The 25,301-nt window shown below is 45.3% G+C and overlaps 2 protein-coding genes across 3 annotated transcripts in view; both read right to left on the bottom strand.

The window, feature by feature from the left end:
* Positions 1–1,912: 1,912 nt before the first annotated feature.
* Positions 1,913–23,741, bottom strand: LOC110071377 (vomeronasal type-2 receptor 26-like). 2 transcript variants are annotated; one of them, XM_072976968.2, is made up of 4 exons: positions 18,491–23,741; positions 13,159–13,386; positions 12,117–12,243; positions 1,913–11,370 (listed from the first exon to the last, which is right to left on the bottom strand). In XM_072976968.2, the coding sequence occupies exons 1-4, from the start codon at positions 18,524–18,526 to the stop codon at positions 10,472–10,474; spliced, it is 1,290 nt and encodes a 429-aa protein (XP_072833069.2). In that variant the 5' UTR covers positions 18,527–23,741; the 3' UTR covers positions 1,913–10,471. The 2 variants fall into 2 exon arrangements, with proteins under 2 accessions (XP_072833069.2, XP_072833071.2); XM_072976970.2 differs by lacking the exon at positions 13,159–13,386 and having other exon boundaries at positions 18,491–22,789.
* Positions 20,715–25,301, bottom strand: part of LOC144583064 (vomeronasal type-2 receptor 26-like) — a 13,541-nt gene continuing 8,954 nt past the window's right edge. The window contains exon 5 of the mRNA XM_078378783.1: positions 20,715–24,729. Within this exon, the coding sequence (XP_078234909.1) occupies positions 23,831–24,729 (899 nt within the window). The 3' untranslated portion in view covers positions 20,715–23,830. The remainder of the gene's footprint in view (positions 24,730–25,301) is intronic.

Genomic DNA, 25,301 nt, shown 5'->3' with positions numbered 1-25,301 from the left:
TTTGCCAGGACGACAACCCAATGGTTTTCCCTGTTCCACAGCTCCAGAGTGGAATTTGAACACTCGTCTCCACAATCCCAGTGCACCAGTCTACCCACTATCCAGAAGTTGGTACCATCCATAGATCCTTAGTAGTGACCCAAATGTCAGTGTTGGCTGTAAATGCTTCCATGAAGTCCATATGAGATTAAGAACATTATTAGGGCCACAGAAAGTGCAGGATTTCTCAGAGAGATTTTGGAAATACGCTCTGTCGAATTCTATCACAGGTCTGTGTAAGTGGACATAGTATTTCATCTCATCAACTATATTTTATTTTTATTTAATACCCCACCTTTCCCCTAACAGAGGGGCCCTGGACAGAAGAATCAACATATTTTTACCACTTCTTAAATCCCCAGGCCTCACTGAAAACTGGTTGCTAACATGTATGGGAAAGCCTCTTTAAATGTTCTTTAACCAAATAATCCTAAGAAAGACAACAGGTGGTGTCACTTCACTATGTTCTGGATGAAATAGGGAGCTAAATTGTGGGATAAATTCTAGAACTCTCATTACTTGCCGCTAATATTTCTTCAAGGCATATTACATTATTTTCTCTATCTGTGCACAAGGAAGCTCCTTACACATCGTCTGCAGCCTGGAGGAAGCCTAACTTACCTGCCAAGGTTGACCAGCCAAACAACCCTCTCTGTCTCTAGTCCTCATGGCTCTCTCTTTTGCTATGGCTGAGGACATGGCATGAAGAGCATGTGCCACAGCGTAGACCGCATTGTAGATACTGTAGCTCTGCCCAGACATCTCTAGCTCAAACACGGACCGAGAGAGGCTCCCAAGACTCTCTTCCCCAGTGCAGGTACTTCGTAAAGGGAAGTCATATGCTGGAAGTGAGCACAGGAATGCAGTTTGCCAGAATGGTTGGATGTAGACAACATTTGATTTATAGGGGTTCAAACTCTCAAGAAAATCTTGAAATCCTGGCACCACATTGGAGTGAAGGGAGAAGGACAAGGTACCATTTAAGGACTTTGCTGTGAATGGTTCCCCAGGGAGAACAGTGGTGAAATCCCACTGGGCTGTTATGATCCAAACTTTTTCAATTGCCCGATTCCAGAGAATTTCTGAGTTATATAGAACAATTCGTAAACCCTCCATGGATAGGCCATCTCCATGGATAAGCCATACGTTGAGCGGGTGTGACCGGAGTGCAGAGAACAGGCTGCCCAGGAGTGTAGTAATTGTCTTGTTTGAAGCACGAGTTGTCACCATTGGAATGAATTCGGTCACAGCGACACAGATGTTGTTCTGCAAGAGCCTTGGCCTCAGGGTTCGGAGAAACGCTTCCCCAGTGCCATCGCTGGACAGGAGGAGGCCAATCCAGTTCCACCCAAAATATTTGAGCAGCTCTACAATCCCATCGTATTGGGGTTCTTCATTCGGAATCATCCGGAAGAAAAAGGGGAACTGGGTTTGGTCACTCAAGACAGGGTCAAAAGAGCCGTAGGAAAGCTAGAGCAAGGGGGGAATAACAAAAATGATTTGTGTCGTAAAAATAACAAATCATTGGGTGATCATTCATGTTCTGGTGGCCACATTTGCAGCTGACAGAAAACTTTTCCGCGTGTTGACAATCAGGAGGGATTGTGAAGAGCCTCCAGAAGGATCTCTCCAGAATGGGAGAATGGGCAGCAAAATGGCAAATGTGTTGCCATATAAGAACTTGTAAAGTAATGCACACTGGGGAAAATAAAATGAAACTTTAGCTAATGGGTTCAGAGCTGTCTGTGACGGACCATGAAAGAGAGCTTGGTATGCTAGTGGACGGATCAAGAAAAGTGTCCACGCAGTTTGAGGCGGTAGTGAAGAAGGCCAATTACATGCCAGGTAGTCATGACTGAGATGTAAAAAATTATGGAGGGGATGGATAAAGTGGATAGAGGGAAGCTCTTTTCTCTCACACACAATACTTTATGCTTTATGAGGAGCACCTGTTGTGCGCACCCACAGCCCTAGCAGCCCCGCAGTGAAGATCTACGCCCTACCATCTCCATATGATTTTAAAACACCCACATCTCCTTGTCTGAAGCTCAGAGAGGGCCAGTGCTATTCTCTATAACGGGTGGACCTAGGCTCTGACAATAAAATCAATAACATCCAAAAATCCAACATATAAAAATATAGATTTTAAAAACACAGCAGGAGGGAAAGCCTGCCTAAAAAGCCATGTCTTTAGTTTACTTCTAAAAAGCTAAACTCTGGAGTTCTAGTGCTCAAGTGAAGGACTTCTTGAGAAATGCTGGATTGCTCAGTGGTTGAGATCTCTGTCTCCGGAGCCAGAGGTTGGGAGGTCTATTCCCCATTGGGCTTCCCGGAAAGAGGCTGGACTTGAGGATCCATCGGGTCCCTTCCAGCTCTGCAGTTCAAAGTTTACTCAAAGCTATAGAGACGGTGGGCCCTTGGCAGCTGATCCCCATCAGTCCCTAGCAAGGCTGGTAGCATCTCTACAGGGGTGTAGATCCCTTTCTGTGTGCAGTCTATAGTCAAAACACACAGGGAGCTGATGATCAGTAACACGAGCAGTTCTCTCTTTCTCTCTCTCCCATTTGCAAATGGGGCACCCTTTCTGATCGAAGCATAACCAACCACCTCTCCAAGTACAATCGCCCATCGTCTCCTTCTTAAAGGCTTTCTCTCTGACTGCACCTGAACCCACATACCTGTGGCACTTTGTAGGTGCTTAAGACGTTGGCCATCTGGATGGAGCTGGGGGAGGTTAAGGCACCGATGATGGCCAGGAGCCTTGCCCCCTTCCCGCAGAAGTAGTTCAACACATTCCCCTGTGATTTGAAAAGTAGATTGAGGGTGGCCTTACAGGCTCTCCGTGCACTGAAAAGATCATTAGCCACAGCAGATCCCAGTGTGGTATTTGGTAACAGCTTGTTGTCCTTGTTGATCTCATGAATGGCAAACAGAAAGGCCAGGATGTGCTGGTAGTTTTTAGGTATGATGCTGGAAAGAGAGTTTCATAGGGTCTGATGTCGTGACATCAGAGAAAGAAAGGACAGGAACTGCTATAAAATGCTGATTGATGATCTTCCATACAAAACAGATTTGGGCATCTTTCTCCATCTGAATTATTGGGTGAATCTTTCATTTGTCCCTCTTGTGGAACTAGACAAGATACTTGTTTTGTGACAACAAACATGAGGAACTCTTAGGTCACTTCACTGATCACAAACCCATTCACTCTCATTTGATCACTCTCGTGGTTGATCACAAACATTCTGCTAAGTGACCAACAACATCCAGTATTGCCTCTGAGGAACATTCACGCCTAATTAAAGTGTTCTGGGGGACACTAAATTTCTAATGCAAAGAGTCCACGGCACCCATCCAAGACATCATTCTGTGAATGCACCCCTCTGCAGAAATGTGGACTATGCCATCATATGAATAATATCCAGAAAGGAATGAAAACTTTGACATACGATATGGCCTAGTTGAATGGGTTTGCCCAGATTTTAGATATGCCATCCAGTCCCTGTTATACTATTAGCAGCTCTGATTTCTGTGTTTTTCATTAAGGTTGGGGGACAAGTCTCCAACCTAGAGTCTAGCCCTTAGGAGACTCCACTGCTTTTTGTGGGTAGTGTAGGACAGTAGAACAAACCTGGGCTGCTTAAGACAGTATTGAAACAAGGACAGAGTGCTGGGGTGGGGGAGTAGAGGGAGGATCTTTCAAAGTACAGTGGTGCCCCGCATAGCAACGATAATCCGTTCCAAAAAAATCATTGCTATACGCATTTGTTGCTATGTGGGGCAAAAAAGCCCATAGGAACGCATTGGAACCCCTTCAATATGTTCCTATGGGCAAAAAAACTCACCGTTCTGCGGAAATCCTCTATGCAGCCGCCGTTTTCGCTGCCCAGTAAGTGAGGAAAGGGTGCGAAACCACTGTTTGCGGCCATACTTTTTAACCTGGTGGCCATTTTGGAATCGCCGATCAGCTGTTCCTAAAACATTGTTATGTGATAATCGGTATGATAAACGCTTACCGATGATCGCAAAGCTGTTTTGCCATTAAAAACATCGTTATGCGATCGCTTTTGTGATTGCCAAAACTCAATCGCTATGCGGATTCGTCATTAAATGAATAACTCGTTATGTGGGGCACCACTGTATAGTATGTTTGGGCTTCTTCATGCAGAAAACTATGGTGTGTGCACAATAGGAGGAAAAGAGGGAAAGTCCTCTGGAGCCCTTAGCCACTTGCTTGAGTGATGTTCTTTCTTGGTCCAGATTGAATCAACCAGACACTCTGTGCAATTCTTTTGATCCTTTTAAGTAACAACTTTTTGAAAGCCCATGTGTTGGTGAAAAAGCACTCCGTCTAAAGCCAGATAATATAGGCAGAGTGCTTTTGCACTACGACAGATCCAGTACAGTCCCTTCAAACAATAAAGAGGTACTTACATTCCTCTTGGTGAGGTCTCTGGACGCACCTTAAACTGGAGTGAAGGCATTTCAGGAAAGAAAACAGACACAGTTTCTCCAATGAGAACATCTTCTCTAGAAGAAGGGAGAGTATATGGAACATCTGGCTCTCTCCTATATCTGAGGGTGTTCAAACTCTTGTTGGACGTATGAGGAAAGACAAGGAGGAGGAGGAAGAAGAAGAAGACTAACCTGAATGCCAGCAAAAAATGGCCGAATTTGGAAAGCCAGACCTGCATTGTCACCTAACTGACAATTCCCAAACTTGTGAGTTCAATGCCCTTCCTTAGACAGCACAAGAAACAACTCATTGAAGACAAAAGAGAGGTTCGAAATGTAGACTTCAACCTAAAAGCTGAATCAAGCTTGCTTTGCTCTATTGATCAAGCTGCAAGGAAAAAAATGTTTCACCCTGAATCAACTACTCATTCTCTATTTCTTCAAGCCAAGCATTGCCTTGAAGTGGAGCCCACGGGCTGTAAAGTTCCACAGGGTTTACTCACAGGAAGAAGGATACAAGACTATATAATAGCAGGGTAGGAGAACAACTTGTTGTGCTGACCTGCTAAGGGGCCCAGGAGGCCTGTAAATTTTGCAAAGGAAGCAGGTGTCAAACATAATGGCCAGGCTAATTGTAGGGCAGAGGATTTCCTCAACCCCAAGGCACTGGTCTATCAGGGAAAACCAGAGGAAACATGTTGCTATGATTTGGGATCCTACTATCAGTTCCAGCATAGAGAGAATGAAATACCATCCAAAAGCTAAGGATCACACCCTTTTGAAATCCTATGCATGCTGGTTCCTTGGTCTCCCATTGCAAGTGAGAAAAAACTGGGGGATTTGACAAAGGGGGTCTCGGACAAATAACCAAGTTCAATAAACAGAGTGACTCATCATGTTGAGCATAATATCCAATAACATTTACTGAATTCAGACAAAGTCCAGACTTAGATGTTGTCTCATGCTATAGGAAATGCTACAGAGCAAGGAAACTGGAAGTGAAGCTCAAGCAGTAAATAGTTGTTTATTATACTAATGAGCGATAATATCTGTGTAATGTCGCAACATGTATACAAACGATACCCTATCCTCCATGCTTTAAAACTTTGATTTGATCTTTCGGGACCCAATCAAGGGGGGAATGGAGTCCCCAGCATGAGAAAACAGGTCCCATTCAGGTTGCCAGTTCTGAAGAATGGAGACTCAACTCAGGAGAAGTGGTACCGGTGGAGGACAAAGTCTGTTTCTTGGTCCTGAGACAGCATGAAACCTGGGGTGGCTCCCAATTTTAGCCTGACCTGACCCTGAGGCATCACAAGGCCTCGACTCATAACATCCCTGGAATCAAGTCCAGTGATATTGTAAGGCCTCAACCTGTGGTCTCAAAGTTTCTTCGAAAACCCCTTGTATTAGAGAAGGATGCTGAGCTGCTAACCTTGTGTTCTCTGTGATTCTGAACCACACGACGACAGTGGGAAACACTCAAACCTGATTCTATTATTTAAAAAAATTCTCCTCTAATCAGATGTTTGTATCTGGAGCTCAGGACTAACCTAGGGACTAACCCCTGTTCCTCCTCTTCAATTTCTGTCCTGTCCTTAAAAATGATCTCTTGGAACATCTCAGGTTGGTCAAAGAAAGCCCTTGATAAAGATCTTATACAATATCTGAATGTTTTTGATATTATACTCCTCCAAGAAACCTGGTCCCAAACCTCTCCAAGACTCCCTGGTTATACTTCTTATCATCTACCTGCTTTCAAGCTCAACCAAGCGGGTTGTCCATGTGCAAGACTTTGCTGTTTTGCTAAAGATTCTGTCCCTTTCTCTACGTCTTCTCTTTCTTCTCATTCCCCATATACCCAAGCTTTTTTGCTTCAAGCTAATGACCTCAAAATCTTGCTGTTTAATGTTTACATTCCACCCGCGGCTCCTTCGCCCCAGACTCTGTAGGAGGACCTTGAGGATTTGGTGTTGAAATATTCCAATACCATAGCCCTGTCTTCCTTACTGATCTTAGGAGATTTAAATTCTAGAATAGGCCCATCCAATTCTGCCTTAGCCCTTCATATGAATTGGAACTTAGAAGATCTGACTCCTCCTTGTTTTCTTACCACAAGGATTTCCAAGGACCATTCCTTTAATAGCTATACTCCATTTTTTATTGACCTGCGTACCACTTTGAATGTATTTATCCTCAATGGTTCTTCAGGCAGTGATATTCCTGGTGAATTTACTCATTTTTCAGTGAGAGGTCCGAGTGTCATTGATTATGTTCTTGCCTCTCCAGACCTCTTACCCCAGATAACAAACTTTTTTGTAGATACCTGCACTGAGAATGATCACCTTCCTATTCTCCTATCTCTTTCCCTCCCCTTCCCGCAGGCTCATCCCTGACCGGTCCCTCGTAGATCTCTCTACCCTTTCAAACACTCTTTAATAACAGACCAAGTCTTTTTCCCTTTGGAGTCATCAAGTAGAAACTAAATCTCTTACTGATAACTTAAATTCAGCTACTTCTTCCCTCACAGCCATCTCTGCATATAATTCTATAATTGATTCATTAGTTCAATTTCTGTGCATTTCCTGTCCCTCTCAAACACCCAGGGACAACCATAGCTCTTGGTTTGACTTAGATTCTTGGTCCCTAAAAAAACAAATCAGGACACTATTCCAACTAATTCGTCAACAACCCACTCCATCACTTTTAAATTTGTAGTTTCATTTGTGTAGGGCAAGCCGTGCCTTGTTGGATGAGAAAAGACATTGGTTTGCCCAGCAAAAATGGTCCCAACTTCATCAAGCAATCCTATCAAATGATCAAAAGGCTTTTTGGTCTCTGGTGTCTCGGGCTAACTCCCCATCATTTAAACCATCCAATTCTATTTCCTCTGTTACCTGGATTGATTATTTTACTAAAATTTACTCCATCACATCCTCATGTTCTTCCTCAGTAAACATATCACAAGACCTTCCTGAGTGGTCCCCAGTCACCCCTGAAGAGATACTCGAACTAATTATCTCACTTAAGCCTGGCAAAGCTCCTGGCCCCGATCTCATTTTTAATGAGATCTTGACCATAAACCCTCACTGGTGGGCACAGCCCTTAGCTACTCTTTTTACCTTGATAAATCACTCTGGCTGTTTTCCAAACTCCTGGTTATCATCCATACTTATACCTATTCATAAAAAAGACGATCCCTCTCAACCCTCAAATTATCGCCCAATAAGCTTATTATCCAATATTGGAAAATTATATTCTAAATATCTCTTGAAAAAACTCTCCACATGGGCTGCTGACAAGGATCTTCCTGGTAAGGAACAGATAGGCTTTCGTGCCGGAGCATCCACTCTGGATCATATCTTTCTGCTGACTTTTCTTGCTGAAAAATTCGCAATCCACAACAAAACCAAACTTTTTGTTGCCTTTGTGGACCTCCGAGGGGCATTTGACTCCGTCAACAGAGATCTACTATGGAAAAAACTTTCCAACTGGAGTATTGATTCACGCCTGCTATTTTTGCTCCGCCAATTGCATTCCCATAATTCCTGTCAGGTTCATTTACCTGATTCCAACACTCTTACTGAAAAAAAAATTCCGATTTTCAAAGGTGTTCACCAAGGTTGCATCTTGGCCCCTTTATTATTTAATTTATTTTTAGCCAATCTTCCCTCTTTTCTTTCCCCTTGCAATCAGTCGGCTCCGGCCCTTAATGGTGTTCCCTTATCTATACTCCTGTATGTTGATGATACAGTGCTGATGTCTCGTAATAAATCAGGTCTTCGTCACACTTTACTTAAATTCCAGGATTTCTGTGATCTTAATGATCTATCCATTAACCCTAATAAAACCCAAATTTTGGTTTTTCCCCACTCTTGGTCCCCTACATCTTGGACAACAGGATCTTCTTCTTACTGTCAAGTACACTCTTATAAGTATCTGGGTCTTCATATTCCTCACAAACTTAGCTGGACATTTCATTAAAAAGCTGCAATTTCTTCATTTTCTCCCCAATTAAAAGCTATTTCTAAATTTCATTATTCTTCCGTAAACCAATATATCCCAGCAGCCATTCAGATTTTTCAGTCTAAGATTCTTTCTCATTTGCTGTATGGTGTGCCTATATGGATACACTCGGCTAATTTGGATATTGATCAAGTTGCAGCAACATTTTTTCGCAGAATATTAGGAGTTCCTAACTTAATTCGGCTTTCTACTATTTCTTTAGAATTGGGCATTCACCTACCTTCGACAACTGCCTGGTTACTTACATTTAAATTTTGGCTCCGTCTTTTTTAAAATTCACATTCTGGATCCCTGATATATGATTTATTGTCTGATTCTTACTTCTTTTCTTGGTTCCAGCTTATTGAAAAGAAACTCTCTTCTCTTCACATATCCCAGGAATCTTTGGTAGATATGAATCTCACTAGAGCGTATTCCATAATCAAGGATGAGCTCTGTCACGCTTAATTCAATCATCTATGCAGTAACCTTAACCCTGTATGTTCCCCTCTTTCTATTGGATTTTTTCCATCTCAGGATCACTCTCCCAAATATTTCCGCTCCCTAGTAAATCCACATCTAAGAAGAGCTTTTATGTTAGCCCGTTTTAGCATTTTTCCTTCGTCCACCCATGCCGGTCGATTTCTCAATATCCCTTGTAAAAAAAGACTTTGTGGTGTTTTTTTTTTTGTTTTTTTGTTTAGAGATGCCTGACACCCTGGTTCATATACTGTTTCAATGCCCTGCTCATTCCCACCTCTGAATTTTTTTTCTTGAACCCTGGATCTCTTATTTTTACAATTCTTCAGAGTCAATTCTTTCTATTTTCATGAGGGATTAATGTAATGCCCTGACCGATGCTGTTGCAGGATTTTTATCTGCAATTCTGAAATTGTCCCCTGCTTCTCGCTCCTAATTTGTGAAATTTGTATAATTTAAATTTTCCTATTTTGCTTGTGGTGTTGTAACTTCTAAATGCCATTAAAGGTTTCAGAACAGAATAGCCTAGGATTACAGTAGACTTGAAATCTGGCACTATCTATTCCAGCATGTAGGAAAAGCTCCCACCAGATTCCTGCCTCCTTCTCTCCACCCTGCTCTGCCATGGTGCCATCTCTGGACCCACACAATTTAGACCGTACGAGGTTAGAACCAGGACTTTGAATTTGGCACAGAAACACTTGCCTTTTTAATGATCTCCTGGCTCAGTTCCTCTAACTTGCTCCGTGGTGTCTCAGCTAATTTTATTAAGCTAAGGCCCAAGCAATAAGAATAAGCAGACAGTTTCTCGGAGGAAAGGGCAACAGGTTTATGCAGATAAAACAACTGCGCACTCAGGTGCCCAGCAGGGTGGGGACCCCGAGATCCACAGGGTACAAGTTTTTATACAGTTCTAAAACAGAAATAAAAATATGCAGCCATTCATTGGTCCTCAAGGACTATGTGCATGGGTTTCAATTTCTCGAATCTCAGCAAAGCAGTTAGTTTCCCATGCGCGGAGCAGCTGATCCCTCAGGATTGTTGAACCTTCCTTACAAAAGCGCTACTTTTTCTTTGCCACTTTCTCCCTTCTTACCATGTGGGCCTGCCTCTGAAAAGTGTTCAGAAACACGGCAGCCATATAGAGAACCGGGCCTGTTTACAAGGCCACATAAAAACCTCTGCCAACAGCTCTGCTGCTTGTTCCCAGCACAATTCAAAACCCTACTTTTAACCTATCAAGCTCCAAAAGGATTGACTCCAAGGATGTCATTGGCCTTGTATCGTTTTAAGAAGAAAGGAAGGACGAGATGTTAGTTGGACAACCATACTGCCAAAGAGTTGTCTGTGGTTCACAGGCTGGAGGCGGAAGGACATCCCTAACTCCTACGCAATCTCAACCTTTGCATCTTTTCTTTAATGACTAATGTAGGACTGTATGAAAAAGAAATAAGTCAGGGAACTAAAGAACCCAAATAAACCACTGTCAGCGTTATTTTTTTCTTACTAATTGTTCTCTGGTGTTCAGGTCCGGTCTCAAGATTATAATGTAGCATTTGGGGAAGAAGATACAGCCCAGTAGACCAAGGTTGGAAGCCAAGATGGAGAAGATCTCCACGGCCACCATGTATTTCCCTTTGGTGCTCAAGTAAGTGGGCACAAAGGAGACCCACACACTGCAAAACACCAACATGCTGAAGGTGAGCAGTTTGGCTTCATTGAAGCTATTGGGCAATCTTCTGGCAAAGAAAGCCATGATAAAGCTGGTGATGGCCAGAAGGACCATGTAACCCAAGACAAGGTAGAACACCTTGTCTGAGCCTTCATTGCACTGCACAATGATCTGGTCCACTTGAGAGTTTCTGTCAAATTCTGGGAAAGGGGGTGAGGTCGCCAGCCACACAATGCAGATGCTAATTTGAATAAGTGAACCGAGAACCACCAGGGACACTCCTAACCTATTTCCCACCCACATCCTGGCCCTGCTTCCCGGTTTGGTGGCCATGAAGGCCAGAACCACCGTGATGGTTTTAGCCAAAACACAAGAAACAGCCACAGTGAAGATGATGCCAAACGTGGTTTGCCTCAGGAGGCAGGAGATCTTCCCAGGCAATCCAATGAAGAGGAAGGGGCAGAGGAAGCCCAGGAAGAGAGAGGACAGCAGGACACAGGTGAGCTTCCAGTTGTTGGCCTTGACAAGGGGAGTGTGCCGGGAGTGAAGGAAGACCCCCATCACCAGAACGGTCAGTCCAGATAACAAAAAGGCACAACACCCCAAAGTTGCTCCCAAAGGTTCTCTGTAGGACAAGTAAGCCACACTTTTCAGGAGGCAATGATCCTGGCCCTGGTTTGGATACCGATCTTCGTAGCACTTCTCACATTGATGTGCATCTAAAATCCAGAAAGAAAACAAAAGACACTTTGAAACAAAGGTTCTCTTCAAAAGGTGAACTGGAAAGTTTCTTTCTTTTGGATTTGCATTCCAACATATACTTTATTCCCTTCCTTCTCCACCTGCTTGCTTTGTTTTCCCTGAAGCACCAAGGAGCTCGGAGATGTTGGGAGAAGAGGCTCACAGGAAGCTTTCCCAGTTACTAACCTCCTGGGAAGCAACCATACCAGGTAGTAGAAGGGCATAGAATCCTAGAAGAACTGAGTTGCAAGAGACCTAGAAGGCCAAGGAGTCCAAAACCCTGCTCAATGCAGGGATCCAAACCAAAGGATATCTGACCATTGGTTGTCTTGTTTCCCCCAAAATGCTTCTAGCGTTCTGATGCTCATCACCTCCAACGGGAATTGGTCCCAGCAGAGATAAATAAAACCCTCCCGATGACCGCATCCATAACATTAATGAGCTGTGTAGCGTTCTTGAATCCCAGTCCAAAGCCACCCTCCCTTTTTTTAAAAAAACCCACCAAAATGGAAATCTACAGAACCAGAGAGGGACTGACTTGGCATGTCATCCGAGAAGGACCCCTGCCTGGGATTCTTTACTGGGGCACAGAGTAAGCCAAAGATCTCTGGACATCCCTCCTTGCAACTATCTTAGTGAAAAAGGGTTGGTATGTGACCAATATTAAAAAGCAGGGACCCCGTAACACTCTGTCCTCATTGAAGCTGCCCCCTTTTCCAATTACCAGCATGGATGGAAATTCTGCCTTCCGGGCACCGAGCACATTGGTAACAACAGACTGGCTCCCCCTGCTGGACAATCTTGCTGTAACCGGGCTGGCAGCTCTCCACACAGGCGGCACGAGGAACTGTCTGTAAGGACATTCAAGAAGAAAAGGGGGAGGTTAAGGGAAATAGGGTCATTTCCTCAAGCTCACAATGATGATTGCAGGGTGCTTCCATTTCAGACGGCCAAGTTCTTTTTCAGATGTTGGTGACCAGGAAGGAAATGATCTCCCTGATCATGAAAGGCAACAAGGACCATGGGACAAACACGAAAAAGGAAATTTGAATTCTGAAAGAGCCACAACTTCATGCTTTGGCCAACAGATTACAGGGATGGCAGATTCTGGCCTTTCCTTGTAATAAGCTGGCAGGGAGAGAAGGTGAATGAAAAAAATGATGAACGAGTCCGTAGGCAGGGGGAGAATGCTAAGCCTGTTGTGGCCCATACAAAGGCCACTGAAAAGGAACTCCTTCATCCACACAAACAACTGGGGAGTGGAACGTGGAGGTGTTAGCTGATTTTCAAAGAGGAAGAGAGGGGGGGAGAAGGAGAGATTTCTGAGGCCATGTCTGTGTGTGTCTGAGTGAGAAAGAATAATGGCGTGGGAAGGGACCTATTAGCCCACCAAGTCTCTCTCCCTTATCAATGCAGGAACCTTACTTAAACCAAATTTAACTAATGCTTGTCCTAAAGAAGTTCCACTAAAGACCTAAGAGCACATGTCTTTGAAATGGAACCGAATTCTAATTTTCCCCAGGTTTTCATCCCTCATATGCATTGTCCCTTATTGCCTTTCCAAGACCCTTAAAATATGTTATGGAGCCACTACGGATGACCCCTCCTCATGGCCAAGAACTCTGGAGATGTATCCCTTCTTGTATGAGATCTCAATACAACGTCTTCTTCTCAAACCCAGTGTGGTAATGCTTAAATCATGGGGTTGCTTTCTAAACATCAAGGAGGATCGGGTGGCTTTCAGCCTTCCAAAAAGGAATGGACACCTGTTTGAACTTGGGATTCCACACAACGGCACTTCCATTCAGGGTGAACTTCTTTCCATCAGGACCATGAGGATCGATCCAACCAACACGCACTCTCTGGAAGGACCGATTGGGGAAGGTCACCAAGTTGTTGACGTCGTACCCAAGTTCCAGGTTCCCATTCTCGTTGAAAAAGATTTCATCCCCAACACTGTTGTTGAAGCGGACGTTTCTCAGAAAAAAGTGAAGCTACATTTAGGGAGAGAAAGAGCTGCTTGTAGTGCAAATGGTAAGAGAGGGACTCGAATTATCTTTCTGGAATTTCAGTAAATACAACTTTTCATTCATCAGCAAATGTTTGAATGATTCTATTTATATTAATCAATGTGAAGTCCATTGAGTGTGTCTTTTTGAAAGGAAGAAGCAGCCAGCTGTGTAGAAGTTCCGGACTAAAAGACGAGGACGTTCTGTTGCATGGGAAGGGCTCAATTGCCACCTCCGTGTTGGATTTCTTCCACAGAAATTCCATTGAGCCAAGAGATTCTACTGCCAAAGCTCCATCTTTGAAATGGACAGCATTCAAGTTGTGCTCAAGACCCAGGAGTAGAACAAGGATGTTTGAGCTTCAGATACCCTGAAGTTACAATCGTCAGCAGGACACGTGTTGGTTGATCTGGAGACCCTGGGCTCAGATCCAATCTCAGCCATGAAACTCAACAGTTGACCTCATTCATAGCTGTAACAATCTCTCAACCCAACCTACATGACTGGGCGATGGTGAGGGGAAACTGGGAACGATGAGGATGGCCATTTACACTACTTTTAGAGGAATGCCCGGTGTTCAACTCACATGACAAGCTCTGTTCAGTGACATCCAGGGGGTTATTCATCACCTGCCCTGGCTTGAGTTAATATCTCAGAATGGAAGGAAGATTACAGCAACACCAAAATGGAAAATACAAACCACAATAAGGGGATAGTTCTGCTCTGGTTTCCTGTATCATCAGTTAGATACGGGCCATCAAGTCAGAACCTCAGACGGCTTCCAAGGTAAGGGAGATATATAAGAATTGGTTTTGCCAGCACCATAACCCGATGGTTCTACCTGTTCCACAGCTCCAGAGTGGAATTTGAACACTCATCTCCACAATCCCAGTGCACCAGTCTACCCACTATCCAGAAGTTGGTACAAACCATAGATCCTTAGTAGTGACCTAAAAGTCAGTGTTGGCTATAAAAGCTTCCATGAAGTCCATATGAGAGTAAGAACATTATTAGGGCCACAGAAAGTGCAGGATTTCTCAGAGAGATTTTGAAAATATGCTCTGCCAGATTCTATCACTGTTCTGTGTTACTGGACATAGTATTTCATCTCATCAACTATATTTTATTTCTATATTGAATACCCCACCTTTCTCCCGACAGAGGGGTCCTGGGCAGAAGAATCAACATGTTTTTACCACTTCTTAAATCCTCAGGCCTCATTGAAAAATGGATGCTACCGTGTATGGGAAAGCCTCTTTAAATGTTCTTTAACCAAATACCGTATTTCCCAGCGTACAAGTCGACTGGGCGTATTAGACAGCCCCCCCCCAACATTTCCACTCAAAATATAGAGTGGACGGCTCTGCCGCGGCGCCAGCCGCGACTGTACAGGGCTCTGCCCGGGCCAGCCCTAGAGGTTCATGGCCGGAAACGACGAGGGCAAGATGGAAAGGGCAGGCGAGTGGGCGGCGGAGGAGGGGAAGGTGAAGCAGCTCTCCAGTGGCACACGGGTGAGCCTGCTCTGCTTCTCTCCCTCCCTCCGTCCGGACCGACCACCCTGCCTTCCTCTCCGGCCAGCGCAGCCCCGCGTCACTCACTTAATGGCGGTGGCGGCAGCAGCTCCTTCCTGGCCCAAATGAAGTGTACAAGATGAACCCCCAACTTGGAGGCATGTTTTTTGGGCCAAAAAAGTCATCTTGTACACCGGCAAATACAGTAATCCTCAGAAAGTGAACAGGTGGTGTCACTTCACCATGTTCTGGAAGAAATAGGGAGCTAAGGCATATTACATTAATTTCTCTATCTGTCCACAAGGAAGCTCCTTACACTTTGTCTGCAGCCTGGAGGAAGCCTAACTTACCTGCCAAGGTTGACCAGCCAAATGACCCTCTCTGTCTCTAGTCCTCATGGCTCTCTGTTTTGCTGTGGGTGAGGACATGGCATGGAGAGCATGTGCCACAGCATAGACCGCATTGTAGATACTGTAGCTCTGCCCAGACATTTCCAGCTCAAACACGGACCGAGAGAGGCTCCCAAGACTCTCTTCCCCAGTGCAGGTACTTGGTAAAGGCAAGTCATACGCTGGAAGTGAGCACATGAATGCAGTTTGCCAGAATGGTTGGATGTAGACAACATTTGACTTATAGGGGTTCAACCTCTCAAGAAAATCTTGAAATCCTGGCACCACATTGGAGTGAAGGGAGAAGGACAAGGTGCCATTGAGGGACTTTGCTGTGAATGGATCCCAAGGGAGAACAGAGGTGAAATCCCACTGGGCTGTTATGATCCAAACTTTTTCCATTGGCCGATTCTGGACAATTTCTGAGTTAACTAGAACTATTCGTAAACCGTCCATAGATAGGCCATCTCCATGGATGAGCCATACATTGAGCGGGTGCAACCGGAGTGCAGAGAACAGGCTGCCCAGGAGTGTAGTAATTGTCTTGTTCGAAGCGCGAGTTGTCAACATAGGAACGAATTCAGTCACAGCGACACAGATATTGTTCTGCAAGAGCCTTGGCCTCAGGGTTCGGAGAAATGTTTCCCCAGTGCCATCACTGGATAGGAGGAGGCCAATCCAGTTCCACCCAAAATATTTGAGCAGCTCAACAATCCCATCATACTGAGGTTCTTCATTCGGAATCATCCGGAAGAAAAAGGGGAACTGGGTTTGGTCACTCAACACAGGGTCAAAAGAGCCGTAGGAAAGCTAGAGCAAGAGGGGAATAACAAAAATGATTTGTGTCGTAGAAATATCAAATCATTGGGTCATCATTCATGTGCTGGTGGCCACGTTTGCAGATGACAGAAAACTTTTCTGGGTAGTGAAGATCAGGAGGGATTGTGAAGAGCCTCCAGAAGGATCTCTCCAGATTGGGAGAATGGGCAGCAAACTGGCAAATGCATTGCAATATAAGAACTTGTAAAGTAATGCACACTGGGGAAGATAAAATGAAACTTTAGTTAATGGGTTCTGAGCTGTCCGTGACGGATTATGAAAGAGACCTTGGTGTGCTGGTGGACATTGTGAAGGGGAAGACCAGAGACAAGAGGTCTTCCTGGTGGAGCCATCTCTCCTTAAGACATCCAAAGGGACTCAAACAACCCCACCTCCTACCCCACCCTAAAAGAAAGATCAAGGGATAGATATCCGAGAGCTGGAGCAGAAGATCATGAGGGAAAAAGGGATATCGCGTGCAGTGGATACCCAAGACCTAGAGAAAGAGTTGAGAGGGTTAAGTGTGGCCACTCCATATAAGGTAAAAATGGCGGGAAAAGAGGAAAAAGGGCGAGCTCTGGCAGAAGGGGGGTTAGAGGAAATAAATACAGCCCGGGACAATATCCCAAGTGGTTGGGAGACTGTTGGGATACAGGGAAATGGGAACAGGTTCGGGTGCCCAAGGCTGAAGCAGAGAGCCTTAGAAGAATAGGCCTACCCCAGAGACCTTCCTATTGGGGTGAGTCTGAGACCTGGGAATGGAGGAGAAAGCTTAGAGAAGAGAAGGAGGCCATCGGCAGAGAGAACAAGGCACGCTGGGCATGGCATCTTGAAGAGCTGCGGAAGATGGGGTGTTTCCTGGACTTTGGGGTGACTCAGAAGGAGAGGGAACCCCATTGCAGGGATGGATGGGGATGAAAAGAGCCTCCCGCTTTTAAACCAGACTGAACCCGAACTTGAGACAGTTGGAAACGAGCGGTGGTCACTAGGCCTTGGAATGTTACTTGTCTTAACCCTTTTGAAGAGAATTTGTGGTTACCCTTGTCAGAGTTGTTGCTTGAACAAGAGATTCAGACAAAAGACCAAGTTAATATTAATACCCGATTGGGTGAGTTAATAAATAATACCAATCCGTTTGATTACACTGAGTCTCGCGATTTATTTAAGAAAGAGGGAGCCCACATACAGTACATGAACCTTCACAGAAAGCTCAAGAAAACTGTCAACCCAGTGTGCGGCCGCCATGAAGAAGGCCAATTCTATTGTAGGTAGTCATGATTGAGATGTAAAAAATTATGGCGGGGATGGATAAAGTGGATAGAGGGAAGCTCTTTTCTCTCACACACAACACTTTATGCTTTATGAGGAGCACCTGTTGTGCACACCCACAGTCCTAGCAGCCCGACAGTAAAGATATACACCCTACCATCTCAATATGGTTTTTAAACACCCGCATTGTCTTGTCTGAAGCTCAGAGAGGGCCAGTGCTATTGTCTATAATTGGGTGGACCTAGGCTCTCACTTCAAATACATTAGTTTCCTGTATGCCACAATGTAAAAACCCAATTCTATAATTTCATGAAGAATGATTGATTATGTGAGAGGCATTTGCAGAGAAGCTTGAAAAAAAGCTGGTGGAATAACTAAATGATTGATTTTCTATTTTTTTTATTTATTTATTTATTTATTTATTTATTTATTTAATTATTTAATTAGATTTACACCCCGTCCATCGAGACAGATAGTCTACTCTGGGTGGCATAACAAAGTTTAAAAACAATAAAACCAATAACAATCAAAAATCCAAGATATAAAAATACAGATATTAAAAATACAGCAGAAGGAAAAGACTGCCTAAATAGCCATGTCTTTGGTTTACTTCTAAAAAGCTAAACTCTCGAGTTCTAGTGCTCATATGAAAGACATCTTGAAAACTGCTGGATTACTCATTGGTTTAGATCTCTGGCTCTGGAGCCAGAGGTTGGGAGTTCTATTCCCGATTGTGCTTCCCGGAAAGAGGTTGGACTTGAGGATCCATCGGGTCCCTTCCAGCTCTGCAGTTCAAAGTTTACTCAAAGCTATAGAGAATGTGGCCCTTTGGCAGCTGATTCCAAGCAGTCCCTAGCAAGGCTGAGTTGGCAGCATCTCTACGGGGCAGTAGATCCCTTTCTGTGTGCAATCTATAGTAAAAAAACACAGGGAGCTCATGATCAGTATCAAGGCAAGAGCAGCTCTCTCTGTCTCTCTCTCTCCCATTTGCAAATGGGGCACCCTTTCTGATCCAAGCATAACCAACCACCTCTCCAAGTACAATCTCCCATTATCTCCTTCTTAAAGGCTTTCTCTCTGCCAGCACATGAAACGACATACCTGTGGCACTTTGTAGGTGCTTAAGATGTTGGCCATCTGGATGGAGCTGGGGGAGGTTAAGGCACCAATGACGGCCAGTAGCCTTGGCCCCTTCTCACAGCAGTAGTTCAACGAATTCCCTCGTGATTTGAAAAGCAGTTTGAGGGTGGCCTTACAAGCTCTCCATGCACTGAAAAAATCACCAGCCACAGCAGATCCCAGTGTGGTATTTGGCAACAGCTTGTTGTCCTTGTTGATCTCATGAATGGCAAACAGAAAGGCCAGGACGTGCTGGTAGTTTTTAGGGATGATGCTGGAATGAGAGTTTCACAGGGTCTTACATCGTGACATCAGAGAAAGAAAGAAAATGAACTGCTATAACATTGATGATCTTCCAAGCAAAACCAATTGGGGCGTCTGTCTCCATCTTAATTTATTGGGTGAATGTTTCATTTGTCCCTCTTGTGGAACTGGACAAGATACTTGGTTTGTCACAACAAACATGAGGAACCCTTAGGTCATTTCACTGATCTCAAACCCATTCACTCTCCTTTGATCACTCTCGTGGTTGATCACAAACATTCTGCAAAATGACCAACAACACCCAGTATCGCATCTGGGGTAAATTCACACCTAATTAAAAGTGTTCTGGGGGACACTAAATTTCTGTTGGTAAGAGTCCACGGCACCCGTCCAAGACATCTTTCTGTGAATGTGCCCCTCTGAAGAAATGTGGACTATGCCATCATATGAAAAATATCCGGAAAGCAATGTAAACTTTCAGATACAATATGGGCTAGTTGAATGGGTTGGTCCAGATTTTAGATATGCCTTCTATTCCCTGTTACACTATTAGCAGCTCGGATTTCCCAGTTTTTAATTAAGCTTGGGGGACAAGTTTCTAGCCCTTAGGAGACTCCACTGCTTTTTGTGGGTAGTGTAAGACAGTGGAACAAACCTGGGCTGCTTAAAACAGTATTGAAAAAAGGTCAGAGAGCTGGGGTGGGGGTGTAGAGGGAGGCTCTTTCAATGGATAGTATGTTTGGGCTGCTTCATGAAGAAGACTATGGGGGGTGCACAATGGGAGGAAAAGAGGGAAAGTCCTCTGGGAGCCCTTAGCCACTTGCTTGTGTGCCATTCTTTCTTGGTCCAAATTGAATCAACCAGCCAGTCTTTGCAATTCTTTTGATTCTTTTAAGTAACAGCTTTTAAAAAGCCCATGGGTTGGTGAAATAGCACTCAGACTAAAGCCAGATAATATAAGCAGAGTGCTTTTACACCACGACAGATCCAGTACAGTCCCTTCAAACAATAAAGAGGTACTTACACTCCTCTTGGTGAGGTTTCTGGACGAACCTTAAACTGGGGTGAAGGCATTTCAGGAAAGAAAACAGACACAGTTTCTCCAATGAGAACATCTTCTCTAGAACGAGGGAGAGTATATGGAACATCTGGCTCTCTCCTATATCTGAGGGTGTTCAAAATCTTGTTAGAAGTATGAGGAAAGATGAGGAGGCGGAAGAGGAAGAAGAAGAAGACTAACCTGAAAGCCAGCAAAAAATGGCCCCAGTTGGAAAAGCCAACCTGCATTGTCACCTGACAATTTCTAATCTTGTGAGTTCAATGCCTTCCTTAGACAGCACAAGAAACAACACAACAAAGACAAAAGAGAGGTTTGAAATGTAGACTTCAACGTAAAAGCTCAATCAAGCTTGCTTTGCTCTATTCATCAAGCTTCATGAAAAAATGATTCGCCCTGAATCAACTACACATTCCCTATTTCTTCAAGCCAAGCATTGCCTTGAAGTGGAGCCCACGGGCGGTAAACTTCCACAGGGTTTACTCACAGGAAGAGGGAGACAAGACTATATATTAGCAGGGTAGGAGAACAACTTGTTGTGCTCACTTCTGCTAAGGGGCCCAGGGGGTCTGTAAATTTTGCAAAGGAAGCAGGTGTCAAACATAATGGTTGGGATAATTGTAGGGCAGAGGATTTCCTGAACCCCAAGGCCCTGGTCAGCCAGGGAAAACCAGAGGAAACTTGTTGCTATGATTTGGGATCCTACTATCAGTTCCAGCATAGAGAGAATGAAATACCATCCAAAAGCTAAGGATCACACCCTTTTGAGATCCAATGCATGCTGGTTCATGGGTCTCCCATTGCAAATGAGAAGAAACCGGGGGGTTTTGACAAAGGGGGTCTCGGGCAACCAACCAAGCTCAATAAACAGAGTGACTCATCATGTTGAGCATAAGATCCAATAATATTTACTGAATTCAGACAGTCCAGGCTTATATGTTGTCTCATGCTATAGATGCTTGAAACCTGTTCATTGTTCTGGGACTGTGATCAACCGTCAGCATCAAGGTAGTAGACCAGCCAGTCTTCCACTCTAAAACTGGTGCTGTTGAATGCCAGGTCTGTATCCACTAAGTCCCAGGAGATTTACGATCTCATCTGGAGGAGGATGCAGACCTGGCATGCATAACCAAAACATGGATTGGCAGAGAGGGGGGTCCCCCCCCCAACACTTGCCTGTTCACCCGGTTATGCTGTCCAGCACCAGGGTAGACTGGAGGGGCAGGGGGAGTAACCATTGTATATAAAAAGGTCTTGGAAGTTCCTAGGCGCTCCTTGGTGGTAAAATCGGGTCTAGAGGCCCTCCACATGTCGATTGGGGCCAGGGATGGTATTGGGATCTTGCTGTGTTACCGCACTGCCCGCGAACCAGCCATTTCCCTACTGGAGCTGGTGGACTTTGTCTCCACAGCGTTGCTGAGATCCCCGAAGCTGCTGTTTTTGGGTGATTTCAACATTCACGTGGAGGCAGAGACTTCTGGGCCAGGAGTTCTTGGAAACCATGGCTTCCTTGAACATGTCCCAACATGTCAACGGCCCTACCCAACAGCCCTCCACCAATTGGAGTGAGTGTGGTCTGGTGGTGACTGACATCATGTCAGTCCCCTTATCATGGTCAGATCACCATCTAATAAAATGTAACCTCTCAGTGGCTCTCCCCCCTTGCAGGGAGCAGGGACCTATTTCTATGGTCCACCGTCGAAGGCTACTGGATGCTGTAGGATTCCAGGATGCCATGAGAGGAGTTATGGCTGACCTAGTTGGTGCTCGTGTCGAGACTCTGGTTGATGGCTGGTTTACCACCGCCACCAGGGTTACAGACGTGATCGTGCCTTAACGCCCTCTCCATTGCAGAGCTCAGCCTGCTACCTTGTTTAACCGCGACCTTCGAGCGATGAAGCAGCTTAGGAGAAGGCTAGAGCGCAAGTGGAGGAAGAACCCGACGGATTATAATTGGATAGCTGTCAGGGTCGCAACTAACCTTTACCTGACTAAGGTAAAGGTTGCTAGTCATGCATACTTCGCTAACTGGATAAGCGAAGCTTAAAATCAGCAGGCGGATCTGTTCCGTATAGTGTGCGATCTATCCGGAATTGGTTTGAGTGATGGGCCTCCCCCTAGTCTTTCACCGGACCAATTTGCAGCATTTTTAAAATATAAAGTGGAGGCCATCCGCCAGGAGCTCTCTCCTTCTTTAAATAGAGTGAGTCGAGCAGAGATGTCCAGCACTCCGTCTTGCCCGGTGACTCTAGATCTTTTTCAGCCTGTGATGCCAGATAATGTGGACAAAGCACTTGATTACTGTCATGCCCACCACCTCCTCCCTTGACGCTTGCCCAGCCTGGCTAATCAAAGCAGCCAGGCCGATAACAACCAAATAGGCCACAGCAATAATTAATGGGTCTTTCCTTGAGGGCAGGGTTCCTCATGCCATCAAGGAGACACTCATTAGGCCCATAACGAAGAAACTTAATTTGGCGGCAGATGAAATTGGCAATTATAGGCCCGTCGCCAAAGTTTCTTTCATCAGCAAAGTGGATGAGATGGTGGTGGCTGATCAGCTTCAGGCTCTTTTGGATGCAACACATGCCCTGGATCTGTTCCAGTTGGACTTCAAGCCTCGCTGTGGTACAGAAACGGCATTGGTCATCCTGCATGATGACCTGCTGAGGGAGGCTGACAGGGGTAAAATATCTCTGTTGGTCCTTCTTGACATCTCGGCAGCCTTCAATACCATCAACCACGGTATCTTCCTGGGGAGACTCTCTGGGTTGGGAATTGGTGGCCTTGAGCTTGGATGGCTCTGATCCTTCCTCGGGGACCGTCCTCAGAGTACAGCTTGGGGAGAGGTTATCAGCCCCGTGGACCATCAATTGTGGGGTTCCGCAGGGCTCAATTATCTCCCCAATGCTGTTTAATATCTATATGAGGCCGCTGGGTGGGATCATCAGGAGATGTGGGGCATCGTGTCATCAATATGCTGATGACACCCAGCTCTACATCTCCTTTTCACCAACCGCAGGTGATGCCGTTCTGTCCCTCCAGCGCTGCCTGGCAACTGTACTGCAATGGATGCTGGAAAATGGGCTGAGGACAAACCCGGAAAGATGGAGGTCCTGAGGGTGGGTGCCCCCACTTTTGGTGGTTTGGGTGATTCTCTCTCATTTGGGGGGTGACCCTTGCCGCAAAGAGTGGGGTCCACAGCTTGGGGACCCATCTGGACCCAGCGCTCACCATGGAGACTCAGGTGGCGTCGGTGGTCCGTACCGCCTTTTTCCATCTTTGGCGGATAGCCCAGCTGCGACCCTATCTCGATGTGGAGGCGCTCACTACCTTGGTGCATGCTCTTGTAATCTCAAGATTAGACCACTCTAATGCGCTCTACGTGGGGCTACCTTTGAGATTGATGCGGAAACTCCAAGTGGTGCAGAATGCGTTGGCCAGACTCCTTGGTGGAGCAAGAAAATACCATCATATTTCTCCTATTCTGGCTGCATTGCACTGGCTGCCCATTCGGTTCTGCATTGACTTCAAAGTCCTAATGCTTACGTATAAAGCCCTAAACGGTTTAGGGCCTCAATACCTTGGGGAACACCTACTCCCACCAAGATCTACCCGTATCACTCGAGCGAGTCAGGAGGTGAGGCTGAGGAGCTTGACACCAAAGGAGGCCCGGAAGGAAAAAACAAGAAACCTGGCCTTCTCGGTGGTAGCTCCTTGCCTTTGGAACAATCTGCCTCCAGAGATTCCTGCAGCCCCTTCGCTGGGTATTTTTAAAAATCAATTTAAAACATGGATGTTCAGCCAAGCCTTCCCTCCAATTAATATCTGATTCCTTTCTCTTTTCATCTCTAGGGATGCCCCTCTGCTGGAGGCGGAGGGACATCCCTAACTCCTACGCAGTCTCAATCTTTGTATCTTTTATTTAATAACTACTGTAGGAATGTATGAAAAAGAAATAGGTCAAGGAACTAAAGAACCCAAATAAATCACTCTCAGCCTTACTTTTTTCTTACTAATTGCTCTCTGGTGTTCAGGTCCGGTCTCAAGATTATAATGTAGCATTTTGGGAAGAAGATACAGCCCAGTAGACCAAGGTTGGAAGCCAAGATGGAGAAGATCTCCACGGCCACCATGTATTTCCCTTTGGTGCTCAAGTAAGTGGGCACAAAGGAGCCCCACACACTGCAAAACACCAACATGCTGAAGGTGAGCAGCTTGGCTTCATTGAAGCTATCGGGCAACCTTCTGGCAAAGAAAGCCACGATGAAGCTGGTGAAGGCCAGAAGGACCATGTAACCCAAGACAAGGTAGAACATCCTGTCTGAGCCTTCATTGCACTGCACGATGATCTGATCCACTTGAGAGTTCCTGTCAAATTCTGGGAAAGGGGGTGAGGTTGCCAGCCACACGATGCAGATGCCAGTTTGAAAAAGTGAACCGAGAGCCACCAGGGACATTCCCAACCTATTTCCCACCCACATCCTGGCCCTGCTTCCAGGTTTGGTGGCCATGAAGGCCAGAACCACCGTGACGGTTTTAGCCAAAACACAAGAAACAGCCACAGTGAAGATGATGCCAAACGTGGTTTGCCTCAGGAGGCAGGAGATCTTCCCAGGCAATCCAATGAAGAGGAAGGGGCAGAGGAAGCCCAGGAAGAGAGAGGACAGCAGGACACAGGTGAGCTTCAAGTTGTTGGCCTTGACAAGGGGAGTGTGCCGGGAGTGAAGGAAGACCCCCATCACCAGAACGGTCAGTCCAGATAACAAAAAGGCACAACACCCCAAAGTTGCTCCCAAAGGTTCTCTGTAGGACAAGTAAGCCACACTTTTCAGGAGGCAATGATCCTGGCCCTGGTTTGGATACCGATCTTCGTAGCACTTCTCACATTGATGTGCATCTAAAATCCAGAAATAAAACAAAAGACACTTTGAAACAAAGGTTCTCTTCAAAAGGTGAACTGGAAAGTTTCTTTCTTTTGGATTTGCATTCCAACATATACTTTATTCCCTTCCTTCTCCACCTGCTTGCTTTGTTCTCCCTGAAGCACCAAGGAGCTCGGAGATGTTGGGAGAAGAGGCTCACAGGAAGCATTTCCAGTTACTAACCTTCCGGGAAGCAGCCATGCCAGGTAGTAGAAGGGCATAGAATCCTAGAAGAATTAAGTGGGAAGAGACCTAGAAGGCCAATGAGTCCAAAACCCTGCTCAATGCAGGGATCCAAACCAAAGTATACCTGACCATTGGTTGTCTTGTTTCCCCCAAAATGCTTCTAGTGTTCTGATGCTCACCACCTCCAAAGGAAATTGGTTCCAGCAGAGATGAATAAAACCCTCCCGACTTCCCCGTCCATAACATTAATGAGCTGTGTAGCGTTCTTGAATCCCAATCCAAAGCCGCCCTCCCATTTTTTAAAAATACCCACCGAAATGGAAATATACAGAACCAGACAAGGATTTGACTTGGCATGTCA

Source organism: Pogona vitticeps, chromosome 6 (genome assembly GCF_051106095.1).
Source record: "Pogona vitticeps strain Pit_001003342236 chromosome 6, PviZW2.1, whole genome shotgun sequence".
NCBI classification, from domain to species: Eukaryota; Metazoa; Chordata; class Lepidosauria; order Squamata; family Agamidae; genus Pogona; species Pogona vitticeps.
Note: the sequence above shows the minus strand (reverse complement) of the source record. Positions and strands in the feature narration are given on the sequence as shown.

Coding starts and splice junctions, on each gene's coding strand:
- LOC110071377 (XM_072976968.2), bottom strand. CDS start 18,526: ATGGCCAACATCTTAAGCACCTACAAAGTGCCACAG. Junction 13,387..18,490: donor GCACCTACAAAGTGCCACAG/GTATGTCGTTTC, acceptor CCCTAAATGTAG/CTTCACTTTTTTCTGAGAAA. Junction 12,244..13,158: donor GGAATCCCAAGTTCAAACAG/GTGTCCATTCCT, acceptor ATGTCCTTACAG/ACAGTTCCTCGTGCCGCCTG.